At 46.2% G+C, this 26,121-nt stretch overlaps 1 protein-coding gene across 5 annotated transcripts in view; it reads right to left on the reverse strand.

Annotated features, from left to right (window-relative positions):
* The window catches only part of EPHB1 (EPH receptor B1), a 424,222-nt gene that overhangs the window by 281,146 nt on the left and 116,955 nt on the right, over window positions 1–26,121 (reverse strand). For all 5 annotated transcript variants that reach the window (XM_037525939.2, XM_054700814.1, XM_054700812.1 and 2 more), the window contains exon 2: window positions 24,322–24,386. In XM_037525939.2, coding sequence (XP_037381836.2) covers window positions 24,322–24,386 — 65 coding nt within the window. The remainder of the gene's footprint in view (window positions 1–24,321; window positions 24,387–26,121) is intronic.

The raw sequence follows: 26,121 nt of genomic DNA on the forward strand, positions 1-26,121 counted from the left end.
TGCGCTAACTGCTTATTCGCAGGGTGAAATCAAAATATATAAACTAGAATTCTTCATTAGAAAAGTTAAAAGCCAGTCATATGTTCATGGGAAGTATGCCATAGTAGCTTCTTGCACAAATTAAACCCCTGAAAGAGAAAGGTACTTATCGATTCTTTAGAAGTCGAGGAACCACTTATTATTCAATTTTAAAGACTGCATTATGTTCTATTTAAATGTATTTGCTAAAGTTACGTTCTGCTTGCCTAGTTTTTTGGAACCAGAAAGCACATATATTAGGGAGAAGTTGCTGACAGTTGTATTAGTTCAAATTTTCAGACCTCTCTCCCTTTCCTGGGTTGTTTTGAAATAGCATTTTCCCCATTGACCCAATATGACCTTTGAGGGAAGGACAGGTTTCTTTTGCTATTCTGCAATTCTTTAAACACAGCAGGTCCCAGGATACATTATTCTAGTTGGGCTATATAAGGTCTCAGTACACACAGGGGGCCTCTTTGTCAATGCACAGGTGAAGCCTGCGGCCCATTGAAGGTGGGTTCGTGTCAGAGTCCTTGACCCACCCATGACTGATGCGGCTTTGCTGCGTGGGAGCAGGACAGAAAGCTCAGCCTTCAGGGCTCACCTTAGCACTGAGACTGTCACCACCAGCAGGTCTTTAAATAGACAGAATGAAGATTTACACTCTCATGGAGCTGGGATATTGAGAACATTTATCTTAGAAAATGACACTGATTGGTATTATAAAATCCAACAGAGGTAATTGTTTCAAACATTAACCTCTTTGAGCCTCAGTTTTCTCGTCTGTAAAATGAGGAGTCATACTGGGTGACCTCGAGTCATAAAATTCTACCAATCTAACTGATTCCATGACAGCTCCTAAGGGAGCGATCAAAGCAAATTAGGGGGAATATCGCTGTAAATTCTAAGTGAAAAAATAGAGAGAAATTAAAGGAAAATAACTCCTATTGCTTGGGAAAAGGCCATCATGGAGTCTCACATTCATTTCTTTCCCTCTTTCTTTCTTCTCCTACCAGCAGGTGCTACAGGAGCTGGAAAAACACAGAGTGGGCTAGAAGAGATATAAATGCTTTCCAAGCAAGTGGCAATTAGTTGGGAGGCCCTGAAGAAAGGGAAGATTTCAGTAAATAGAGAGGAGGGTGGAATGGCATTCCCAGCAGGGAGGAACAAACATTATTTGTTTATAATGAGAGGAATCAGTCTCATTGTTTTATAGTTATACCTCATTCATTCATCAATGAAAAAAAATATTTACTAAATGCCAACTTTATGCCAGGCATTCCATTAGCCACCGGGAATACAGAAATATGAAGCTTGTAATCTAGTGAGAGAAACAGAAATTAGACGAATGGTTATTAAAATAACTAAATAATTACAATTGTGCTAACTGCTGAGGAGGAAAATTACAGGGTGCCAAGAGAGGGGGCTGTACCTGATATATGAGGAGTATCAGGGAAGACCTTCCAGGCAGAGAGGGGACAGATGAATGGAAGTTAGCTGGGCTGGGGGCAGGAAGGAGCAGAGAAGGGGTGGGGCATCTCAGTTCAGGAATCGCAAGTGCAAAGATCCTGTGGTGGGAAAACGTGGCCTTCTGCCACTGAGGAATGAAGCCTGCATGACAGGAGAGTTATAAAAAACTGGAGGTGACAGGAACAAGATTGAGGGGAGGGGAGGTATGGTCAAGAACTGTGAATTTCATCCTGAGGGTAACTAGACATCATTTGATGATTTTTATGGAAGAAAAAACAGGTGATTAAGACTGATTTTTAAAAAGATTTCTCTTATTCAAAGTAAAGACTAGGTTGGAGGGTAGCTCAAGTGCGTCAAAAGAAAAACTGATTGTCATTGTAATAATCTAGTAAAAGAGAACCAGTGAAGACTGGAAAGATTTGTGGTAGAATATCTAGGTTCTCACTGAATCCAGTTGGGACGGGTAGTGGGAGGGGGGGAACAGAGACAGACGGGTTTGACCTGACCCAAGTACCATAGTTGTCTCCTTAGGGGGATCATGATCCAAGCAGTTTTTCAGCTATGTTGTGTCCCCAGGCATACTTCTCCCCAGAGCTTGAGAAAGGGGGGATTTTACAAGCTGTGGTGTATATACTACCCTGTAGATGCCAATTTCCTGTTCAAGATCCAATTTCTATTACCCAAGGTCAGGCTCATTGCCCACCCCAAACTGATTTCTGAAGGTCACCCTTCAGTGGCAGCTTCTCAGCCTCTACTTCTGGGCATCTGACACATTGCCTCCTGTGTTCCTTTCTATAATTATCCTTCCCATTGAAATAACAATAAAACACTATGATTTGCTTATCAGATCAGCAAAGGATAAAATAATGGAGTCTTCGTAAGAATATAAAGAAAGGGCACTGTCCAAGCCTATTGATGTTTGTGTAATTGTTGAAATGTTTTAAAAGTCAAATCACAGTTTTTCTGAACATTTAAAATGTTAGCTAAAACTCAAAGCAGTGGGAAAAAAGAGGAATAATTTTTAAATTGTAACAACTGGGTAACCATCTGGAAAAAAAAAGACATAATTTTGCATTTATACCTCAGACCTTACTCCAGGACAAATTCTCCTGAATCAAACATTTAAAAATTAAAAGTGAAACCACATATTGGAATAATCATAGACACAAAGATCACTAAAATAGAATTGAGAGCTCAGAAATGAAATCACACATATGTGTGATTAGACAATTTATGACAAAGGAGCCAAAGCATACAATGGAGCAAGGAAAGTGTCTTCAATATGTGGCACTGGCAAAACTGGACAGCCACATGCAAAATAATGAAATCAGGCCACTATCTCACACCACACACAAGAAAAACCTCAAAAATAATTGAAGATTTGGATGTAAGACCTGAAACCGTAAAATACATAGAAGAAAATGGGCAAAATACACCACGATGTTGGCTTCAGGAATGTCTTTGGGGATGTTACTACAATGGTAAGGGAAATAAAAGCAAAAACAAACAAATAGGACTACATCAAATCAAGAAAAGCTTCTGCACAGTGAAAGAAATGTGCATTAATATGAAAAGACATCCTACTCAATGGGAGAAAATATGTGCATATTGTACAGGTGACAAAGAATTAAGATCCAAAATATATAAAGAATTCATAAAACTCAAACACAAACAACAAATGAAAAAATAGGCACAAAACCTAGTTATACATTTCTCAATAGAAGATATACAGATGGGAATAGGCACATGAAAAGATGTTCATCATGTCTTATTAGGAAGATGCAGATCAAAAAGAGATACCACTTCACTTCTGTGAGAATGGCTATAATCACAAGACAAGAAACATCTAGTGTTGAAGAGGATGTGGAGCAAAGCCTCATACACTGGTAGTGGGATTGAACATTGGTGCAATATTTATGGAAAGCAGTATGGAGAATTCTCAAAAAAATTAAATATAAAAATTCCATTTGTTTCAGTTATCCCATTTCTAAGTGTTTACCTAAAAAATACAAAAACACTAATTTGAAGAGTCATACATACCCCCATGTTCCTTACAGCATTATTTACAATAACTAAAACCTGAAACAATCTAAGTGCCCATTGAAAGACAAAAGGATAAAGAAGATGTAACATATATACAGATAATGGAATACTACTTAGCTATAAAAAGGGTGAAATTTTAACATTTGTAACAACATGGATGGACTTAAGACTGTTTTTGGTAGTGAAATAAGTCAGGCAGAGAAAGAAACAGTTAGACTATAAAACAAATTAGTGGTTACCAGAAGGCAAGGCAACAGAAGATGGGAAAATTGCATGGTGAATGATTGAATTGAATTTACTACACTATATACTTAATGTAGTATATATAGATGTTGATTTTTAATGATGCACAGCTGAATAATGTAATGGTATAATGCAATGTAACTTTAAAAATTTAAAATGAAACATGAGTAAAACTTACAGATACTGATTGTGAAGAAGCCATAAATGAATAGATATATAAGTTCAGTTCTTTACAATTTCTTAATTGCCATGACAGAAACATCCATACATAAAATAAAAAAAAAGATGACAAACTATTTGTAACTTATCACAAATAAAGTGTTAATTTTCTTAACATACAATGAAAATCCATTCATTAGCAATAAAATAGAGAAGTAGGCAAAGGATAGCAAAGTATTCACTGAAAGTAGACAAAGTTCTTAACATATAAAAAGATACTGACTCTCATTCATTATGACCAAAATGATAATTAACCACACTCTGATATTTATTTTGTTCGTGGTCAAAGGCAAAAGTCTGATTACACACTATGTCAGAGACAGTGTAGGAGATAAGCATTCTCATACGCAGCTAGATAAAGGGCAATTTGATAGCATCTCTACAAAAATTTTGGTTTTATTTAACAAAATTAGAACTGCATATCTCCTTTGACCCAGCAATTCCACATCTCAGATGTACTTTTTATTGGTGAATTAGGCACACACAAAGTTTTTAACCTATAGCCACCACTGGCTGAACTCTATGCACCCCAGGGCACCTGGAGATGCCATGATCAGCAAATCATGGGCCTATGGACAATGCAATGACCTTATCTGAATTTTCTATGTAGGACCTCTGAGAACTTTGCAAAGCATGGTGGCGATAACCATTAATTGAGAATGAAATTCTCACCAGCCAGTGGGACTAGGGGGTGAAGGGCCTCAGAGTCTAAAAAAAATTGATTGGAAAAAAGTAAGATTGAAGATATTTCTTGGACATCTTTACTTGTATAATAAGGTTCATCTTGGCTGTACGGTGATCTGAGGGTAGTCTTCCCTCTCAGAGCTCTCAAGTAGATGCTGACATGGCACCTGAGACCTTATGTCAAAGTCCATCAACTTGGGAACACAGAAACAAAACCTGATGTGTCAGACAATGGGATATTATTTGGAAATAAAAAAGAATGAAAAAGAATGAAATGGTACATGCAGCAACATGGATAAACCTTTCAAACATGCTAAGTGAAAGAAAGTAGACTCAAAACACCACATAAGGTAAAAGTCTGCGAATGACTACACATACCGAATATTGTGTACAATGTGTAGAAAATGCAATTCTATAGACATAGAAAGCACTTCCAAAGAACCAGAGATGGGAATGAAGAGTGACTTCATAAGAATGAAGGGGCATAAGAATGTTTTCAGGGAGTGATGGAAATGTTCTAAAGTGGAATTATGGTGATGGTTATACAATTCTGTAAATGTACTAAAAATCATTGACTTACATGCTTAAAAAGGGTAAATTCTATGACATCAAAATAATGCCTCAATATACTTTTCTTTAATAAGAAACTCATTGTCATCTTTGTCTACTCTATACCTCAACATCCCAAAACCACTGGCATGGTGCCTATCATCCACAAATACTATGACCCTGGCAGCCTGCACACCCCGGTTTACCCCATTCCCTGACTCAGACAGGGATGCCTTTCCCGCCTCATTATCCTTATATCTGACTGACATTCACTCAATCAAGTTTTTTGGATCCTCTACATCTGGATCAGGGGAAAAAAAACTAATTATAATAAAGTAAAAATTAAAATCGACAGGCAACTATAAATCAGAGACATACAATGGGGGTGGGGAAGAGAAAAGGATCAAAACAGGGGTGGGAAGAGCACAAGGGACCATGGTATAGTTCACGGGTGAATGGGTGGTAGGAATTTTATGGGGACTATAACCAAGATGAAAATGCATACATTGTACAAAAGTGAAAATGATGTAAAAAATATATTAAAAATTTAAAAGAAAAAAAGAAAAAAATGAAGTTTTTTTTGTGTGTGTGTGCATGAACAAGTGATGCCTAAGTTGGAGCAAAGGTGGCATCTAGCAAGGGGACAGGTGGCGAAGGAAGCATCGCTATCACTGATGCTGAGGGCCTCGGTAGAATCAGGACAACGGTCCAACACAGAATCAGAATCTTGGGCCCCATTCAAGGACCACTTGATTTTTCAGCCTGGAATCAGGCAGGTATCAGGCCCAAAGTGCCCTCCATGCCAATGCACTATTTTGTCACCACAATTTGTCATTTCTTCCAGAACAATGTTTCTCCTCTCTGGCCTCTACTGCATTCCCATGGCCATGTGCCATGGCTGGCATTACCTCATGCCTGGACTAATGCCCTGGCTCACTTTTTGGTCAGAAAGTAGTGACAAGAGACCAGGGAAAGATGGCAATAGCTTAAACCAGAGCCACATCCCTCACATCTGGACACAGAGACTGTGCCCATTTCTGCCCCTTGATGTTGCTCAGACTGGCACTAATGCCTCTTTTTCTATCCCACCCCCTTCCCATCTGAACTCCTCCAAGACACAGAACCAGGGAGTTACAGTTTTCCCTGAAAGCCAGAAAGGGTCATGTTGACTAAGATCTTTTGTTGCCAAAAGGGCACACTGAGGCCCAGAGACCTTCAATAGCTGGCCTGAAGTCAGGCAGTTGATGGGCAGCAGAGCCAACTTCTCTTTGTAGTTCCCTCCTTTCAGGAGACTGAGATCTTACACCCTCCAAGACGCCTTCCCAGCTTATATTCAACTAGCATGTTTCCAAATGCTTAAAGCATGACTGAGCTTATTCCACACAATTTAGCATTTGATAATACCCTGTTTCGAACTATTCATTAATTGTTTCATGTGCGTGTGCGACTTCGGTTTTGTTAGATGGTTGTGAGCTCCTTGAGGACAGGGAATTACGTTGTGACTAATTCATTGGCTCATTTCAACAAGCTAAATAATTCCATGCATTTAGCCTTGTAAATTATGCTATAGCATTTTTATTCAGTAATATCTGAGACCAGTGAAATCCACAGGTTTCTCAGAGCTCCACCTGTACTCTCTTCTCTCACTTTTTATCCTGGGTGAGCTCATCTATACATGAGACTGCAATCACCATGAGGCACATCACTGACCTTTCCCCAACACCCCAGACTTGTTCATCCAGACACTTGGTGAACACCTCCCAACAATCACCTGGCACTCACTGTCTCATCCTTGGCAATCCTGCTATATCCCCACCTCTCTTCATGGACAGCCGAGGTCTAGGAAGCACTCTGGACTGCCCTCCCCATGTCCCTCCTTATTGCTGCCCCAGAATTAGTCCCAAATCCTGCTTCTCCTATCTCCTTTGCGGCTCTTCTATTTAGCCCTCCCCTTACCTTACTGACTTTTCTTTCCCCTCTGAGTCACTCTGCCATTTTTTCCTAGCTTCCCTGGTCCCTATAAGCTTCCTAAAGTACAACTCTGTCTCCCCATGGACTAGCTTTAGTGGCCTGGACTATGTGGGGGACCTCTCCATATTCCCAGTGCCTGGTCCTCAATAAATACTAGAAATCTGAGGGAATGAGCAAGACCCTGGTCTGTTCCTTAACTTCTCGGCCTCTTCTGTCCCTGGTCTACTACTAGGGACTTACTGCAGGTGCCACCAGGCTCACTTCTCCCTGAGAGAGAAAGAAATAAAACAGCCTTGCACAAGGAGCAGAATATTATGAGCCTCTGGAAGGACACTATTATTGATGCAGATGGACCACCTGTCCTTGAGATAAGCATAATAAAGAAAACAATGACACCCATTAGAAAGTACTTGTTCAGACTTTCAGATCACGACTTTGATGTAGGAGAATGACACCTCTGGGTGTCTCCAAGATCATGGTTTGTTAGAGTGCTTGTTGGAAGTCAGAGCTTGTAGGTCTATTATGCAGACATGTCTGCAGTACCAGCTGACATTGGGACAGTGCATATTGATTATGTGCAGTCTCACTGTGTGTGTGTTAAAACATACTGTTTTCCTTCAAAACCAATTCAATGAATTCTATCCACTGTTCCATCTACACTGATTTCTAAAAAAATCTTTAGAGACTCTAATACCTTCTTTGATATCTCCAAGGTGGGCTGGGATTTTGGATACAGGCACAGGTCAATTGGAACCAAGTCTGATGAGTCGGATGGAGAAGCAAGCTAAGATACAATTCTTTCTTTTTTTTTAAAAGATTTATTTATTGATGCATACAAGAACTGGGGTACAGGCCTGAGGTGTGGGGGTGAGAGGATTCACCAGAGACAGAGTGGGGAACACAGCAGGCAGGCTGACTGAAATACACTGCTGAGGGGAGCAGCGGGAGAGACAAGAGAGGTCTGCTGCACCATGTGGGTAGCTCCCTGGCCAGCCAGGGATCTAAACTGTGCTGCAGAGGTTGCGGATAGCTTCACAGTGCTGTGCTTAACCCCTTGTGCCACAAGGGAGGCCCTAACATACAATTATTTTTTCCTCAAAAATGAAGAGCCACTGTATGGTGAAGTTGAAAGAAATGAGCTGATTCCTCTATAAACCTCTGAAGATAGTTCCAAGCATGGAGTTCTGGAAAGATTTGTGATAGTTGGCTCCTCCCTGCACTGCTGCAAAGTCTATTTCTCCTATCTCCTTCACAGCTCTTCTGTCTAGCCCTCCCCCTTACCCTACTGGTTTTTCTCTCCCCTCTAGGTCACTGCCACTCTGAGACCCTGCTCCTCCTGGAATGCTTGACAGCGACCAAAATGCTACATCATTGGAACTTCCATGGATAAGCTGTTTCTGTAGGGCCCGCCAGGAAAGGATACTTCCTCTGCACACTGATAGAGGAGGACAGAAGTAACTGGCATAGGGTTTGTTTTTGGGTTGTTTTTTTTTTTTTTTTTTTTTTTTTTGCCTCTATTAAGCCTAACAAGATCCTAGCTCTTCTGATTTGTTTTAAATCCACCTCATTTGATGCATTAAAAATAAAAAAAGAATTGAGCATCTACTACATTCCCAAGCAATATTGTGACAGAGCAGTGGATATGAGACAAAGTTCCTGAACCTTTGGACCTCATAATCTCATAGAGCAAACCTGAAGCTGAACAAGCAAACAAAAGAGAAAGTCAGTAGTGTTTAATAGTATTAAGGAGCAGGTGAGGGGATAGAGTGCCAGCTGGCACTGGGGTCCTCAGGGAAGGTGTCATTTTAAGCAAAGATCTGAATGGCACACAGGGGTCACCAGACTGAACGGTACATGAGAGAAGCAATCCAGACTCAGGGAACAAGAACAAGAGTGGGCCTGGCACATTGCCAAGAAAGCCAGGCAGCCAGTGTGGGTGCCAAAGAGCAATGAGTACTGGGAAAGTAGGAGTAAAGGAGGCCCAAGAGGACCCCACCTCAGGCAGTTACAATTTGTGACCAGAAACAACTTTCTGAGCTTCAGTTTCCTTGTCTGCACAATATTATTTACCTTGCAGGGTGTCATGAGGATAAAAGATCAGGGAAGGAGCTCATCTAGCACTGTACGTGCACATAACTACCATTCACTAAGTACCAATTATTATATTACTATCATCATGGGCTTCATCATTGTTATGTTAACCTCAGGATCCACCCCTGGCTGACACATCACACATCAAGGTGTGGAAATGATCTCCTCCATCTTAGACAAATAATCCTGCCCCTTGGTCAGCAGGTGCAGGGACTAAAGTTTTGGCAGCCTCTCCCTGTCCCTCCAGGAATCCCTAGGGTTTCCTTCTCTCGACCAGGCAATCCAGTCGGCCTGGACCACCATCAACCACCAATTCAGACCACAAGGAGACAATACAGGACACTGCTCAGAAACTTTGGTTCCATTGTCAGCCCGTATTTGGGCCCAAACTCCTGTTTGAGGGAGTCTACTGTTCACTCGGTCACTGCCACTGTGCCCCTGTGGGACCATAACGGAGCTTCCTGGCACTCCTACCAAGAGAAACCCACATCTGCTTTTAGGCCCCTTCTAGAGATGGCTGTCTCTACAAAGAGACCCACTGAGCCCAGGCAGCAACAGCTTCCCAGAGACCACAGGACACCTGAGGGTCCACAGAGCAGCAGTCACCGTGACTGGGCCAGCGCCACTGCCGCCCATCAGCCTGGACCCCAAGGATGCAGCTCCGGGTAGACAGTAGCCTAAGCCTGAAAGACCTGGGATATTAGATAAACTAGTGGGCTAATTAAAATGTAAAATGTGGTCCGTGGGGCATAAATTCCTACAAGCCCGGAGGGATCTACCATTTAGTACACCAACCAACCAAGGCAGAGAGGTACTCAATGTACTCAAATGGCTCCCCTGAGGGCTGCGAGCACCAGCTCACCTCCCAATATGCTTAATTTACCTCCCAGATGTGCTGGCTTGGGAGGGCAGGAACAGCCCTCCTATTTGTCACCATGGTCCCCTATAGTGTGCCAAAGAGCTGGGAGGCTGACTTGGGGCAGGGCACTGCTTCCAGAAGCCGGGGGGGACTTGAAAAGGCTTGTATATTGCAGTGGCAGTGGTAATGAGTTTCCTAAGTATCCGCTCTCTCCCTGGGAAGCAGAAGGAGACGAGACTAGGGATGAGGGACAAAGATTATGGAAATAACCAGAATATGGAGAACAGACTCACTGTTTCCCAGTGAGGTTTCTAAGAGTCTCCACAAAATTCTTTTGAACCTGGGATAAAGGTAAATTGCAAGAAATACTATAGTGAGGTGGGGGACTATCTCTGGATCGTTGTAACGTGTGTGCGTGCAAGGGTTGGGTTTGAAGGAGGACTGCTGTCATCCTGCCTAATCCTGAACCCTAGCATGAAGGTGAGCTGTGCTTTATCACAGTTCAGTTCATAGGCCACAAATCAGCCAGACTTGGCTTTGTTACAACAGGACAGCCTTCAAACACTTCTCACCTCTGTTTCCTCCATTAACACAGGACACTGACAGTACCTACCTCACTAGGCAGTTATGAGGATCAAAGGTGAAACAAACCCCTGCAAGTCAGTTATGAATATCAGGCCTCCAGAGACTCATGCTAAGTCTCTCTTTCCTTTTACTTCTTGGTTCTCCCTCTAATATGTGTATGATCAGGGCCTCACTGGTGGCATAGGGGTTACGTCTCAGCACTATCATGCTATCATGGCCACAGCCTGAGTTCGATCCCTGGCTAGGGAGCTAAACCACATGGCACAGCAGACCTCTCCTATCTCACCCACTGCTCCCCTCAGCAGTGTATTTCAGTAAATCTTCATGCTGTGCTCCCCACTCTGTCTCTGGTGAATGCTCTCACGCCCGCCCCCTCCCTGCACCTCTGGCCTACACCTAGTTTTTATATGCATAAATAAATAAAATAAATCCTTTAAAAAAAACAAACAAGATGTGTATGATCAATGAGTCCTGTCTGCTTGTCTGTGACTGTACATCATCCTTGTGTGTGTGTGTGCATGTGCATGTGTTTGATGGGTACATGCATGTGTGTAAATGTTCAGACATGGATGTGTGTGTGTGTGTGTGTGTGTGTGTGTAGTTGGGGATGCTGACTGTGGCCCAAGTGGGACTTGTGTGCTCTCGTGTGGGTGTGCCTACTGATCCAATGCCATAGGAGCACTGGTTAGCTTTGTTCTCGCCAGGACAGGGCTGCCCCTCACTATACAGAGACCGCCCACAGCTGCGAGTGATAGGGCCACAGTAAAAGACGGCAAGGTTAACAGGCCCAAGGTCCAGATGGCATGCATCTCTGCATCCTGCACATTTCATAGCCCTGGTTTCTGCCAGCATGCCCAGAGAAACACTGAGGGCTTGTGCCTCAGGAGGGGGCTCCGTGTCCATAGTCCTTGGGGCCACTGTCACTTCCACCAGGCAGCAGCTTTCCGTACCAGGCCCTGCCTGGAGTGGGGTCCTCAGCCATTATGACAGCTGCTGCTGCTGTTGACACTGCAACAGTGACAAATTCATCCTTCTGACAAGATCCCTTTAAATAATTCACAGGGAGCTGGGGATTAAGACACTGTTTCTCTCTGTCTCTGTTGAGATTTAAAACACCTCCAGCTGGGGTATTTAAAGAGCATATAATGGGTTGCCCTCTTGGGTCTCCCCTCCCCCCTTCCTCCTCTTTCCCATTTCCCAAACTCATCCCCCACCCCACCAGCCAGCCCTATAACAAGGAGGCCCAGAAAACAAGGAAGAAAAAAGGAGGGAACCGGTGCTTGGCTGGTCACTATGGCAACGGTGGCAGGGTATTCAGCTGTCATTATCCCAGTGCCTCACACATGTGATTATCTTAAGCTGTCGATTGAATGTGGTCCTCACTGCTGCCCAACACGGCCTTGTCGAACAAGGCAGGGGCGGGAGCTGCAGGGCCCAGGCCCCAGCTGCCTCGTACTGTCCTGCCCCCAATCTGGGCTCCAGTGATGGGGAGCAGCGTTACTCCTGGAAGAGACTGCCAGCACTTCAGTTTGGAGGGATTTTGCTCAGGATGCACAGCAGAAGCTGGGCCACCACACTGGGTTACGGTGTTACAGTTACAGTGGGGAAAGCAGGCACCTCATGCCAAGGACACAGAAAGTTTTGATTTTTCATGGGCCACACTACTGGGGGCCAGCTGGATCCTGCAGACAAGACAGCAAGCCATGGAAGTAGGGATGGGGAGAGGAAGAGGCTGGCCTTCCTCCCATTCCTGAAGCAGAAGAAAATTCCCATTCTTAGGGTGCAAGAAAATCAAATCTGGCCTGGGAAGAGGACTTACTCCCCTTCTCCTTGTCCATCCCCTCTGATTAGTGGGATGTGGCCATTGTAGGTGACCCACTTTGGGGGACAGTTTTATCCTGGGATGGCAGCTGTTGGCGGTTGGCCCTGGAAATCAGGGACAGGGCTTTGACTCATTCCTTTGCTTCCTAGACTCTGCTTCAGATGATCTCTGCACTGAGGTTCCTGGGCCCACAAACATTTTTTTAAGGACATTATCACTGATTTACCCCTCACCCCCCCACTGGACAAGCTCCACATTTTCTGATGTTCCTTTTAAAACTCAATCTTCAGAATAAGCCCAACATAAAGATGTACCCAAGTCAGCACAGCAAGAATGGGGCCATCATCACTTACAACTGTACCTGGATTGCTCCTGATTCCACCAGCCTGGTCTGGCCTTTCCTGCACCTGTATCCTATGGTCAGTCCCCATGAATAGATACCATGGTCAGCCACAGGGGAGTCCTGGCCACCTGAGGCACCACCCACCTGCACCCAACTTGGGGCTGCACAAGGAACTGTTTGCACTGAAAGGCAAACATAGACCATTGCCAGTGCCTATTTAGTTTCAAGGCAAAACTCATTTGGCAAGTGTAGTTGAGTCATGACTCCAGCATCTTTCATATTGGCTGTCCTCTGGGACACTGGGAGATATGTTGGACAAACCTGCCTCCCCGTGAAAGAGTGGTGAGTGAGACAGCATGCAGAAAGACAAGGATGCACCAACATGGAGAAGGGGCTGCTCTGTAGATATGACACTGAGATCACCAGGGAGGAAAAAGGAGTTCACTGAGGTCCCTCTCCTCGCCCCCTTCCTAGAAGTCCTCACTTCCTGAACATTTGCCAAGGTCTGGGGTGGGAGCTGACCCATAAGCCCTACCATAGGGACCACCTGTGTCCTCCTCTGGATCCCTGGACAGCCTCACCAGCCCTGGGAGTGGCTCCTCCTGGTTCCTCCTGAGCCTGCTACTCTGTTCCCACACCTTTGTTCCACCCTTCCCCATAGAGCTCGCTTTAGAAATGATTCTTTTTTTTATTTTTATTTTTTTAATTTTCATATTCCCCATACAAGTGCACCCCCCTTATTTTAACCCTAATCTCTCCTTTCCCCACACTTCGCTGCTTGCCACCCACTGACCAGGGCTTTCAAACCTACACCTTCCCTATGCAAATACACTGAGAAATTTCTGCCTTATCTTGCCTCTGGTTTTTCAAGAAAATATGACTCCAGATCCCTTCTTCTCATTCCTTCAGGGTAGGGGTACAAGCATGAGCTTTGTGGTGAGACAACGCTGGGGCCTGTCAGACCCCTAAGCCATCCTGCGGCTTTGGATAATGACTCCAAGCCTCCATGTGCACTCTCAAACGGAAGGGAAACCGCCTGGCTTCAGTCATGATAATACTGTAATGTTCAATGCCTGGTACACAGTTGGCAGTTAATTAACAGTAACTACTAAGCATGTAGTTATCACTATTATTAATAATAATAGCATTGCTTTTAATAACATGCTCTGATGCTCTTTATGCAAAGAGCAATAACCTAACCAAAGCGTTGGATGCTGATCTTGTTGCTTGGGGTCCCCCTCAATCAGTTCCCACCCCCCTCCCTTGCAGGCAAAGTCCCTCAAACAATAGTCATTGTGACCACTAGTCCTAGTCAGGGCAAGACATATTGACTGAGCTTTATGGTTTACAAAGGAGGTAAACACAATTTAATCCTGCCAAGCACTCTGTAAATATGATCTTATATTACCCAGGTTGTAGAAGCAGAAAATGGGCTGGGAGAAGTTAAAGAATTCAGAGGGAAATGGAAATAAATGCAGGACATGAGATTCTAAATCCTAAACCTGCTCATTTATATGACCAGAAGTGTGGAAGGTCAAATGTACAAATATTTTCGGCCATAACTGGAGTGAAAGCCAAAGGCAGAAGTCTCCCGAGCCTCCACTCACCCTCCTGGAGCCAGATCTACCACCTGGACCTCCTTTCTTCCTCCCGTCCCCACGCCCCTCTTCTGAAGGCTGCTGAAATCTGCTTCACCGTTCTTCAGATGCTTTGTCTCCCCCAATATTATATTTCTTTCCTTCACGGAGGTAAATGGAGTGAGGAAGTATGAGTTCCTCCCGTTGGCCCCTGGCTCCATCCTGCGTCAGGCCCCTTTTCTTCCACAGCCTCCTCTCAGTGTGGGGAGAACTCCCTTCAGGCAGCTGGTCCTCAGGTTCACATACCAGTGAGAGAAGATTCCCAGGGTTGGGACAAGGAACCACGTTCCTGGGGAAGGTTTCACAGAACACGACAATCATCTGTCCAGGCAAAGGAGAGTTAAGCTTGCCTCCGAGAGCGGGGACGGGGCTGGGTGACCTCTGGGGTTCCCTCCCAGAGTTTGTGGACAGGAATATCTCCTGTTTCCCTGATGATCTGAGTCTGTGAGCCATTTATAAGAGCAAAAATATTTAAGAAATCTATCAGACAATGAGGTTCGTGTGAACCACCACAACGCCCAAAGTTCTTTAATGTGGTAAACTAGTGAACACCTCTCTTGATCAGTATCTCTTTTGTTCTCTAGCTTCCTGTCCCCCTAGAGCCATACCCTCCACGCAGTCATACCAGATGCACTTCTGCAATCAGTGAAATAATTAATTGCTACTCAAGGACCTTGGTGATCAGTAATATTAGATTCACCTCCCTGTTAAAAGTCAACAAAAAAGCTCATAGAGAACCACCACAAAGGATGAACCAGGCAGAAATGTGCCCTTTGCCCTCATCTGGACCACCTCGCTCCTCCCTGGGGATTCACCCAGTCTGGGCCACCCCACCCCACATTGTTACATTCACTGAACCTCGGGGCCTGCCTTCTACTCCCGGGGGCCCTCCTCCACAGCTCTGTCCTGAGCCCCCAAGCCTTTGTCTGTCACTGTCTCTGTCAGACAGGTGATTTTAAACTTCCATTCCTCAAAGACGCATATTATATAAAAAAATGTTTTAAGTGCCTCAGGGTGTTTTGTTCCTCCTTGCTTCATAAAAGTGACATTAATAGCCAGGGAAGAGCACTGCTGAGAGCAATTACAGAGGATGTTTCAGGTATGAAAGCTGTTTTGAGCCTGCTAATGTTTCCTAATTACAGGCCTTTTGGTGGCAAGAGAAAAAGATAAAGAGTGGGTGGGAGGCCCTGGATGGGGAGCCCTGACTTATCTCAGTGGTTTACCTGAAGAGGGCAGGGGAGGGGTGGGAAGGAGAGAGGAGCCTGAGGTCAGAGGCCCACCCACTGGGGGGCAGGCCTCTCACAGTTGAGAAAGCAAGTGGGACTAATTCCTGGGTGACAGCTCAGGAAGGGGATGCCACCCATATCTTGTACTGTGAGAAAAAGCCTTCAACATTGGGAACTTGAATTCAATGAGCTCACAGCAACGCAACCCAGGAGTCCCTTCTGGAGTCATGCTCTGAAGCACTGCAGTGGGCAGGACTTCATGGGAAAAGATGGGCTAGGTATAAACAGCGTATCTGTCAGCAAGAGAGCTGCCTACTGTCAGCACTGAGGGTTAAATGTCAGCACTTTTTAGTCCTATGACTGGAGGTAATTTAACAGCTGCTCTGTGCCTTTGTTTTCTCATCAGTAAATTGGGCTGTTGTGAGGATCATGGCCTGAAAAGCACTTAAGGTCTGTCAGATTATTCTTTCTTACCTAGCACCTAGTTCTCTTTCTGACACCTGCATCCCAATTTCTCCTAAGGAATCATTTCCTCCTGCTCTTTTGAGCTCAGGTTGCAGTTTGTCTCTGCACAGCCCAGGGGTGGGGCACAGGACCTGGGTGTTCAAATCAGGACCCTGTATTTTCTGGCTAAAAGGACTGGTTGAGGGCAGATCTGGGATTCAGGCTGAGCTTGTCAGGCCCAATCAGCCCTAATTCCAGTGCTTCTACAAAAGGAAACAGGAGGAGACGCTGTTTTTCCCAGGCAGGAAGGATGGATGAGGCTGTAGGGGCTGGAGCTGCTGCAGACGTATAACCAAGTGGCGTCAACACCACACAGAGTCAACACCACAGAGGAGAGAGAGGAGAAAGAAGGTAGGAGAGAAAAAAAGGGGGGGTGGAGAGAAAGAAGATCCTAAGGCTAAGCCCAGCCCCTATCAATCTCTGCATCACTCCCTTCCATGAGCCAAGACACTTCTTTCAAAATTGAGTCATGTTTTTCTGTCACGGGCCACCAAAAAGCCATGACTGATACAAAAGAGTAGCTTCTAGCAGTCAGTGACCAGAAAAATGCTCCCAAGCCCCCATGCGGTGGTTGCAGCATGAGGAGGGATAACAAACCCGCCCCCCTTTTGCCTGCCTGCCCCCGGCATGGCCTACAATTCAAACACAGGAAAACTCCATTCACAAAATCATTTTGCCCAGAGCTAAGGTTCTCTTGGATTTGCCTAATTTAGCTCAGGCTTTTCTGCCTTAATTAGCATGATTGAATCATCAAAGGAAAAAAAAGAAATCCAGCCCTCCAGAGAGTTAGTACTATACTAACACTCGAAGTGTTTACCATGAAAAAACTTTTCACCAACACTGTTTCATATGTGAAACCGGTACTATTCACCCCACTGAGCAAGGAAGGAAGAAACTGAAGTTAAGAGAGTTAGTGTGGAACCCAAGATCACACAGCCATGGGGCTACAGAGCAGAAGGGGAGTTGGTTTATTTGATGCCAAGGCCTGGGGCTGTCACTGCTCCTCTATAAAGTTCTCACCCATCAGACCAGATAAATTTCAATTGATTTTTTTTGGCCTTGGAATGAATGGGGAGTTATTAGAGTAGATTTCTCTCCTGAGTGTGTTTTCCTTATTCCCATGATGTGGGTAGCTAGAGGATCTGACGGACAGGGAAAGAGGAAGCAGCCAGGGACAGTCAAGGGGCCAGGAGAGTCACATGTGGACAATAAGCAGTGTCTGTGCAAGACCCCTGTGTGCTACCCTCACGGGCATGCATCTCATGTCGGAGTTAATTACCAGACATGGACGTTCCAATGTGTGCGATTCCCTTCACAGCAGCCTCCTCTGGAAGCTCTCCACTTAGCCCAATAATCTCTCCTCACTTAAGAAATTTCCAGAACTCAAGGAACTGCCTACAAAGGCATCAGGTGAAATCAGCTCATCAAACTTCACACACACACACACACACAAATGCAGTTATATACACAATACATATGTACAAACACATGCATAATTATGTGCATGCATATGTACATAATAGATGCACACATGCAGACACATGTGCATACACATACATACACATTTCTATAACACACAAAGATGCAATGTTTACACATATACACGTGCACAAGTGCATATACACATACTCAAACATATACATATAACAGACATGCATGCACACCCATATGCAAACAGCTACAGGTATGTGTACATATATATACACACATCATATACATATATATGTGCACATACATACAATACACACATGCATGTGCATATAACAGACATAACACACACAAAATAGACATATGCACACACATATGTATATACATATCTATGTACAGGCACACATGCAACTATATATATGTGAATGAACACATGCACATGTGCCTACATGTATGTGAACACCTATATACATACACAGACACACAGTGCACATATACACACATCATACACACATAAACAGTCATACATGCACACAGAGCTGGCACATTCTGAAGGCTCATCAGCCTTGGGTCCAGCCTCCTTTCCTTTTTCCTCTACCAAATCCCCCTTCCTGGGATGGAAACAAGCCAGAAGGCAGGACTCATAAGAGTGCATCCCTCTCTGATGTGAGGCTGGTTCCACAGGATGGCTCAGGTGGGGCTGGACTCAGGAAGCCTGAAGCACTCTCTTTGAAGAGAAGAACCTGGACGTGTTATACTTAGTCCTCACATCCCACAGACACAGAAACCTACACATCCGGTCCACTGACAGCCCAGGAGCAAACTGCCAGCAAGTCCGGGCAAAATTCTTGGAAAGAAGAACTCGGCACAGATTTCCAAGGCACAAGTTAAATCCACTGATTGTCAGAGGGCTGTAGACGTGCCATTTCAATGCACCACACTGCCCCTGAGAGGGACTGGGACCCTCTGAGGGAGTCCTGGTCTTCTCTTCAGCACATGTTTATCTCTGGAGAGGTGGTTCCACCTTCATCACTAATGAAGTTCTTTAAAAAGATATTGAACTACCCATTGGGTATTGAGAGGCCACAAGGAACTTTTTACGGGCTACAATAAGCCTATATTGAGCATTTCCTAAGGGCAGGACCCTGGGCTGGAGCTGCAGGGAAGTATCAAGAATGGTCTGGTCCTTCCTAATTTTTCAGCTAACAAACATTAATTAGTATCTATACCCTGCTGGGCTGGGCTGAGCACCAGAGACACAGGTGAAGCACCAGGGAGCACATGGCAATAGGCAGTATGTGAGAAATCAGCACAAGCTCTGGGTTTTAGGAAAAGGATTGTGCCCCAGGGAGGAGGCTCCCCAAGGGGCTAAGGACAAAGCTGCCAGGTAGGGGCAGGGAGAGATGCTGCCCTGAGGGGCAGAAAGGAAAAAGAAGACTGGAGAAAATACAGCAGACTATTTGAGAGGGGACGTGCACCATAGAGACCACCACTTACCACACCTGCACCTGGTGGGAACAGCACCAAGGATGACCCACAGGGCCTCTTTGAGCTTCTCCACTGCCCAGAGGTTCTGTAATGTCAAGGTCAGGGAACTTTTCAGGGCAGGGCTAGAAGCAAGGATTTAGCAGAGATAAGTGAGGCTCCCCAGGGGCATAGCTGAGGGTCCCCAGGATGTCTGCAGGTGGGAGCTGAAGCCTTCCCTGGCCTTTGTTACTTTATGAAAGTACTTGTGACTTTTTTCCTCTGCTCACCACGTGGCCTCTGATTCAGGTTAAACTTAAAGGCCTTAAATTAAAAACGCAATTATATTTTAAAGCAACATCTTGCATTTGGGCATAAGTGCTTTCTGTTTTGGACATGCAATGTTATGATCCACTTTTCAGCAATATCAATGGAAACAATTTGTGGGTCATGTGTGAGTGGACAGCCCAAGTCCTTCCCTTGACTGGTAGTTCTAAAGTACAGTGATGAGACAGTAAGACTATCTCTCAGGACTCCACCTCCTAGACCCTCCACTATGGACAGGGTTCATTGCCCCGCTAGCTGGGTCTCCCAGCAGAATTATGATGCCTCTTCTGGACATGGCAAATCCAGTTCCCTGGTGACTCTCATGTTCCCAAAAGAATGTCTACCACCTTCTCCATCTTGGGCTTGCAAGCATGGTATCTGGAGAACAGAAGGACAATCTGGTCCTTCATCCCGTTTCTCAGTTAGGGGTTCCAGGAAGATGTGGACCACCCATCCATTCTCTTGGCTTCTCAAATGACTGAGCCTGGTCACACTCTCCTGATCTTTTTTGCCATCCAGAAGTACTCTATCTATCTTAAATCCAAGTCCTGACTCAAAACCATGCCTTCCCTCATCCTCCAGTCTCCCTGAGACCTCCACCTGGGCCCCTGTACTTTGTCACAATGGTTGGTCCCTCCTGGCTTCACTCTTGTCTGTTGGAAGCCAGGATGCAAGACACCGGTCTCCTCTAGCTACTGTTTCAGCTCCCTACCTTCCAGCTCTGCCACCCTTGTACCACCCCAGCTCAGGCTGTGTGCACTCTGAGCCTCCTGGTGCAGCCAGGCAGCTGAAGGAGGCCTGCAGATCAGGACGGGGCAAGCACACAGCCAGGCCCTTGTTCCCAGTCAGATTCCAAGCATGCTGGTCTCCAACTCTTAAACGGCAGCCATTAACCCAAGCCTTGTCCACCGCCATAAAGCCTGTGACTCTCCTCTCCCACTCCTCACTCTCTGAACCTAGCGCCCAACCTGAGAGAGAAGACAGTGCATGGAGCCGATTTTCTATTATCTAGCTATGTCACCAGACCTGAGTTCTCACATCTCTCGGTGGACACCTGCTCTCTGAATTGCCAGCTCAAGAGAAAAGAAGTGCCTTCCCTCAAAGCCAAATGTATCCCGGGTGTCCCCAGTTGACTTCCCTTCCTGTCTCTAACTGATGTCTCCACTGCCTCGACTCCTACTGACTAACCCTTCAACTCTGTGCATTCTGGCTTCCTCCTTGGTGTTCCCTAAAACCCTTCACATCGGTCACCAATGAAACTGAACCCAGTGGAGTCAATGCCCAGTGACATTTGACATTTTTCTCCCCTTTCCCTCCCTCACCTACTCTTCCCCTGGCTTCTGTGACAGACCACCTCTGGGGTGCCACCCAGGGGCACCCCTTCTCAGTCCCTTCTGCAGGTTCCTCTTTTTCTATTTGACACTTCCAGGCAGGCTGCCTATCCCAGAATCTCACCATGCCTGTGAGACCTCTCCTGGGAGGCTGCAGCTACTCTGGGCTCCCTCCCACTGATGGGGGGGCTGCCATGAGGTAAAAGCTGAGGTTTCCCCACCCCATCAGTGACCCAGAGTCACTTCAAACTCAGCGGGTCCTGTACTGAGCTCAATCTCTTCCCACCTGAGCATGAACCTCCTCCTGTGTCCCCCATTTCCAAGAATGGCACTAATAGCCACCCCCTGGCCCAAGGCAGACACTGTCAACAAATATGCATCAAGTCAAAGAGTGAACAAGGTGCCAGTTTCCAGAGAAGAACAAAAACAGTCCTGGCCAGCTTGGAGGTCACAGTGTGGGGATAAAAATTCATCCAACACTAACACATAGAGAAACAAACGTGCAACTGCAGACACTTCAAGTGAGAAAAGCTCCCTGGCCCTGGGAGGACCACTGATGGGGACCCAACATGAACAGGGATGAGCAAAGGTGTCCCTGGGCATGGGCCAGGTGAGCCACCCAGGTTGGAAGATCCTGAGGAGAAATCAAGAACCACTGGGTTTCCAGTCTTTAGGTGCTAAGATGGAGGCCACTGTGGATGGGGGAAGAAGAAGGATGACTGGCTGACCACACTGACACTGACCTGGCTGTGAGCACCCAATGAGAGATGAGGCAGCTGGATATGTGAGCCTCGGCCGGGGACAAAAATGTCATGGTGCACGGGTGCATTGGTGAAGGGAACTCTATGGGGACTACATCTGACGGGGTGGGGGGAACCAAATATTATTTAAAAATGAAAAATGAGGGGTCTCCCCTGGTGGCACAGCAGTTGAGCACTGGGCTTGAAAGCTGCCTGCAGCCTCTGCAGCACCAGTTCGATCCCTGGCCACTGGCGAAAGTCCCACATGGCGCGACAGACCACTCCTGCCGCACCCGCTGCTCCCCTCCCCTCAGCAGTGTACTTCGGTCCTTCTGCCCGTTCTGCTCCCTGCTCTGGTTCTGGTGAATTCTCTCACCCTCCCGCGCTTCTGACTGTACCCAGTGCTTGTATAAATAAATAAATAAATCTTTTTAAAAAAATAAAAATGATGTGAAAAAATAAAAAAATAATATAAAAAATATTTTTTTTTAAAAAACGCGTCAGTCGCTGCTGCGTTTATGGAATGAGAGGGAACCGAGACCAAGATGAGAAGAGAGGGCAAAGGGCAGAGGGCTTGGGGTGGAAGCATAGTTATTTTTAAAATATTTCTACGGTAGCACATTGGTTTAAAAAGTATGAGTTTCAAGTGTACAGCATTATAATTTGGCATCTGTCTACACTACATTAAGACCACCGCCAAAGTTTAGTTTCCATCCTTCCCATACAAGTGACCTCCCTTACCGGAGTTACTCGGCGCTCTCTTCCTTTTCCCCTCTGGTAACTGCTATTTTGTTCTCATAGTTTTTGATCCTCCCTCTCAACCCAGACCAAGGACCGGCCTGACCCTCCTGCTGCTCACTATAAACCAGACAGTCTCTGAAGCTGCTCCGGGGACCAGGAGCACTGCCTGGCCCTCTGAGCCTTCGGGAAAGGCAGCTGAGCCTTGGCTGGTAACCAGCGGGGGAGGCAAGCAGAGAGCAGCCCAGCCAGCTGTTGTGTCTAAAGGGTCTCACTTGACTTTGAATGTCTCCCTAAAGGACAATCTTCCCTGGGAAAAGAGATCAGAAGTGTAAAGAAGACAGATGGCGGGTACAAAAATCAAGGGAAGAATTTACCATAAGTCATGCCGATGTCTTGCGAAAACATACAAGTCTTCAAATAATAACCTAATTTGTACGAATGTTAAGTTCTTTTAATACACAGACAAACTGCAAGAACTGCCGCCTCATCACATAAACTCTCCAGCGGTAGTGCAAGGGGCCCCCTCGTTGCCCATTGTGTTCCAGCAGGATTTGGACTTCTCCAGAGTGGGTGGGTTAGCCTCTGGCCCCTCCCTGCTTTGGGAAACACCAGCTCATCCTAGATCCTGCACTTGGATGCCAAGGCATGCTGGCGCCTGGGCAGTGCATCTCTGCAGATGCTGGGACTGGGAGAGAGAGCCCAGGGGAGAAGGCACAGCTGAAGCCCTGCACACCTATCTGGAGACCTGAACCCCTAAAAGGCACAAGGGGAGCCTTCGAGGACTGGTTATGATGGCTCCCTGGGGTGCAGAGCAGCACTAGACCCTGAGCTGGAGATACCCAAAGTCAGGGAAGCAGAAAGGAGGTGTGGGCAGATGAGGAAGCCCAGGGCCACCCTGCCCCAAACAACTTCACCCCTAACAGGGATGACAAGCCCACTCACTCCTGCCCTCTCCCTTCATGATTAAAATCCACCCAGGCTGGAGATGTGAACTTCATCCCCACCTTGGCCATGCCCTCTCCTTCCCCCCAGAGTCCATCTATTGCTCAATGCTGCCAATGCTGCTTTCGCAGCTGCACTCCAATTCCCTTCTAATTCAACTCTTCTGATCCACCCAAGATAGCTTTTCCCTCCACTGTCCTCTCCAGTCCTCTCTGCAACTGTCACTGTGTTGTTCTCCTGGCTAGGATTCCTCCTTACCTTCAGGATAAAATCCAAATTTCTTACTCAGTGTGGCACTGCAGTCCCCTACCCCATTCTGCATCCTCGCCCCACCCTGCACGCACCAGACACACAGCCTCTGTCATATTATGTCTTTTCATCATCCTGAACCTCGGGACCAGCTCTCAGACTTCCCTTTCCCTCTAGTCAAACTCCTACTCATTCTCCAAATCCCAGCCTGCATGCATGCACCTTTCTATATAGGTTCCCAGTCTCTCTCCAACATTTCTCACTTCCAACTCTCTGCCCAAACCTGCCTGTTGATCTCACCACTGCTACAAAGCAGAGCTGATTTGATAAACATGGTGGTCCCCACAGAGGTCCACCAGCTTCTCAAAACTGTTCCATCTTTGTAGCTACAGGGTCTGGAGAGGTGCATGGACACTGGACAAATGACTCAAGAACATCTCTCTAAGGCAAGCTCCAGGTAAAAGAGAGTTTCAACCCTCTGAATTCCAGTTCCTCTCTCATGTCCGGATCCTCTCCACAGCCCCATGGTTACCAGAGATCTCTGATCTACCCCAGCACCACTGACCTGAGACCTGGCTACTGGCAGCTACTTCTCCCTTCCCACACAAGCACAGCCCTGGTCACCAAGAGGCCAGCTCTCTGAAGGACAAAACAGTCAGGTCTAAGACTCCTAGTGCTGCCTTTCTGTGGATGGACAGTGGACATGGCCATTCACACCTGTGTTCCACGCCTCTGGGCAGACCCTACTCCCCCGGCCCCCCTTGGCCCCCCCTCAGCCATCCTCTGGGCCCAGGACTGCACAGCAGAATTGAAAGACATGTGTTCTGCCACTCACCCCGGATGCCGGATTGGCTGTCCAGCCCAGCTCTGCTGTTGCTGTCCTGGTGTCCATTAAAGTTTCTGCAAATCAAAAAGAGAATAAATGTTAACTCAGAAGGATTGCTGGACAGGAGCCTTTTATTCATGAAATTAAGGGGAGCTTTGGGCATCTTTGCGCCTGGTCCCTGAGAACCCAAGGCTCAGAGGGGAGAAGTGTGCCCGGATGATGCGGCTCTTGGCAGAGTGGGACACCGACCTCGGGTTTCCTGATGCTCAGCTGCTGTTCTCTCGGCGGCTGTGTGTGGGGGTGATGGTGTCCACCCAGCTGCTACTTGACGACTGAGACGTGGCTTCTTCCCATATCACTTGACCTAGAGGCTCTCCCGGGCTCTTGGTGATGCAGTAGCTAATCCTTCCTTGAAACTCCCTGGACCGCCTCATTCTGTCCCCTTTCTCCCCACTGGATTGCTTCTCCACCTCCCTGTCAGTATGCCCTCCTCCCCCGCCCCAACACTCCCCTCCAACTCCCCTCAGACATCACTGGTGACACTTTGAGGTAATTTCCCACCAACTGCTCTGACCCCAAATGCTCTCTCCAGACTAGGCCCTCTTGCATGTCCCATTGGCCATGGGTTACCCCCTTCCCCAAGACTGCTGGGAGTCTGGCAAAGGCCTCACCCAGGACTCAAATGCCCCTCCCAGCCAAGGAGCATGCCTCCTACTGACCAGCCCACTGGCCAGTCGGGGGAAAGCAGCTGCCTCAACTATAGCACTCCAGAAACCTCTGGGAAGGCACCAGCGCACACCCCAAGGCCACCAGGCACCAGACAGTGGTCACGGGGTGGGCATTATCTCTAACATTTTCCAGACAGATCGCAGTCGAGTGTCCTGAGAAAGGGGCACTTTTTCCTTTTTTCTCTTCAATAGCTTATGGACACCCCCATGAGCCCTGTCTCATGGTGGAGATTGCCCCCAAAGGCTGCTCATGGGTTCCTCATCAGCAAATTGAATATTGTCTTTGTTGTTGTTTTTTAACAGCTTCATTGAGGTAGAAATGACATACAATAAGCTGCACATAATTAAGGCGTACGATTTGATAAGTTTTGACATATATTTATACCCGTGAAACTATCACCACAATCAGGAAAATGAACATATCCATCAGTCCCAGAAGTTTCCTGGTCCCTTTGGAACCCCTCCTTCCCTCCTGGCCCTGCACCACCTTGGAATTCTCCCCAGGCATGATTGGTCGGTTGCTGTCACTGTAGCTTAACTGGCATTTTCTGGAACTTTTTATCAATAGAATCTTAGGGTATACACTGTTTTTGATCTGGCTTATTTCACTTAGCATAATGGTGTCGAGTCAGCAGCTCAGACCTTCTCACTGCTGAGCATTTCAGTCTGGACCTGTGGTGGTTTGTCTGCCCTCTTACCCGCATCATCCAGGTTGTGGGCATGATGTCATGAGCACAGAGAAGAGCTCTGACTCCTCCACATCCTCACTGGCACTGGGCATGGCCAGTCCTTCTAATTTTGACCATGTTAATGGGTGTATAGGGGTATCTCCTTGTTTAAATTTTATTTCTTAACAACGAATGATGTTAAATATCCTTTTCCTGTGCTTCTTTACCACCTGTTTACCTTATTGGTGAAATATCTTTTCAAATAGTTTTCCATTTTTTAAATAGGCTGTTTGTTGTCTTATTATTGAGTCTGGAGAGTTCTTTATATATTCTGGACCCAAGTCCTTTTTCAGATATATGCTTTGCAAATATTTTCTCCTACTCGGAGGCTTACCTTTTTATTCCCTTAACAG

Source organism: Talpa occidentalis, unplaced genomic scaffold, assembly GCF_014898055.3.
Source record: "Talpa occidentalis isolate TD23 unplaced genomic scaffold, MPIMG_talOcc4v2.1 talOcc4.4, whole genome shotgun sequence".
In the NCBI taxonomy this organism is placed as follows: domain Eukaryota; kingdom Metazoa; phylum Chordata; class Mammalia; order Eulipotyphla; family Talpidae; genus Talpa; species Talpa occidentalis.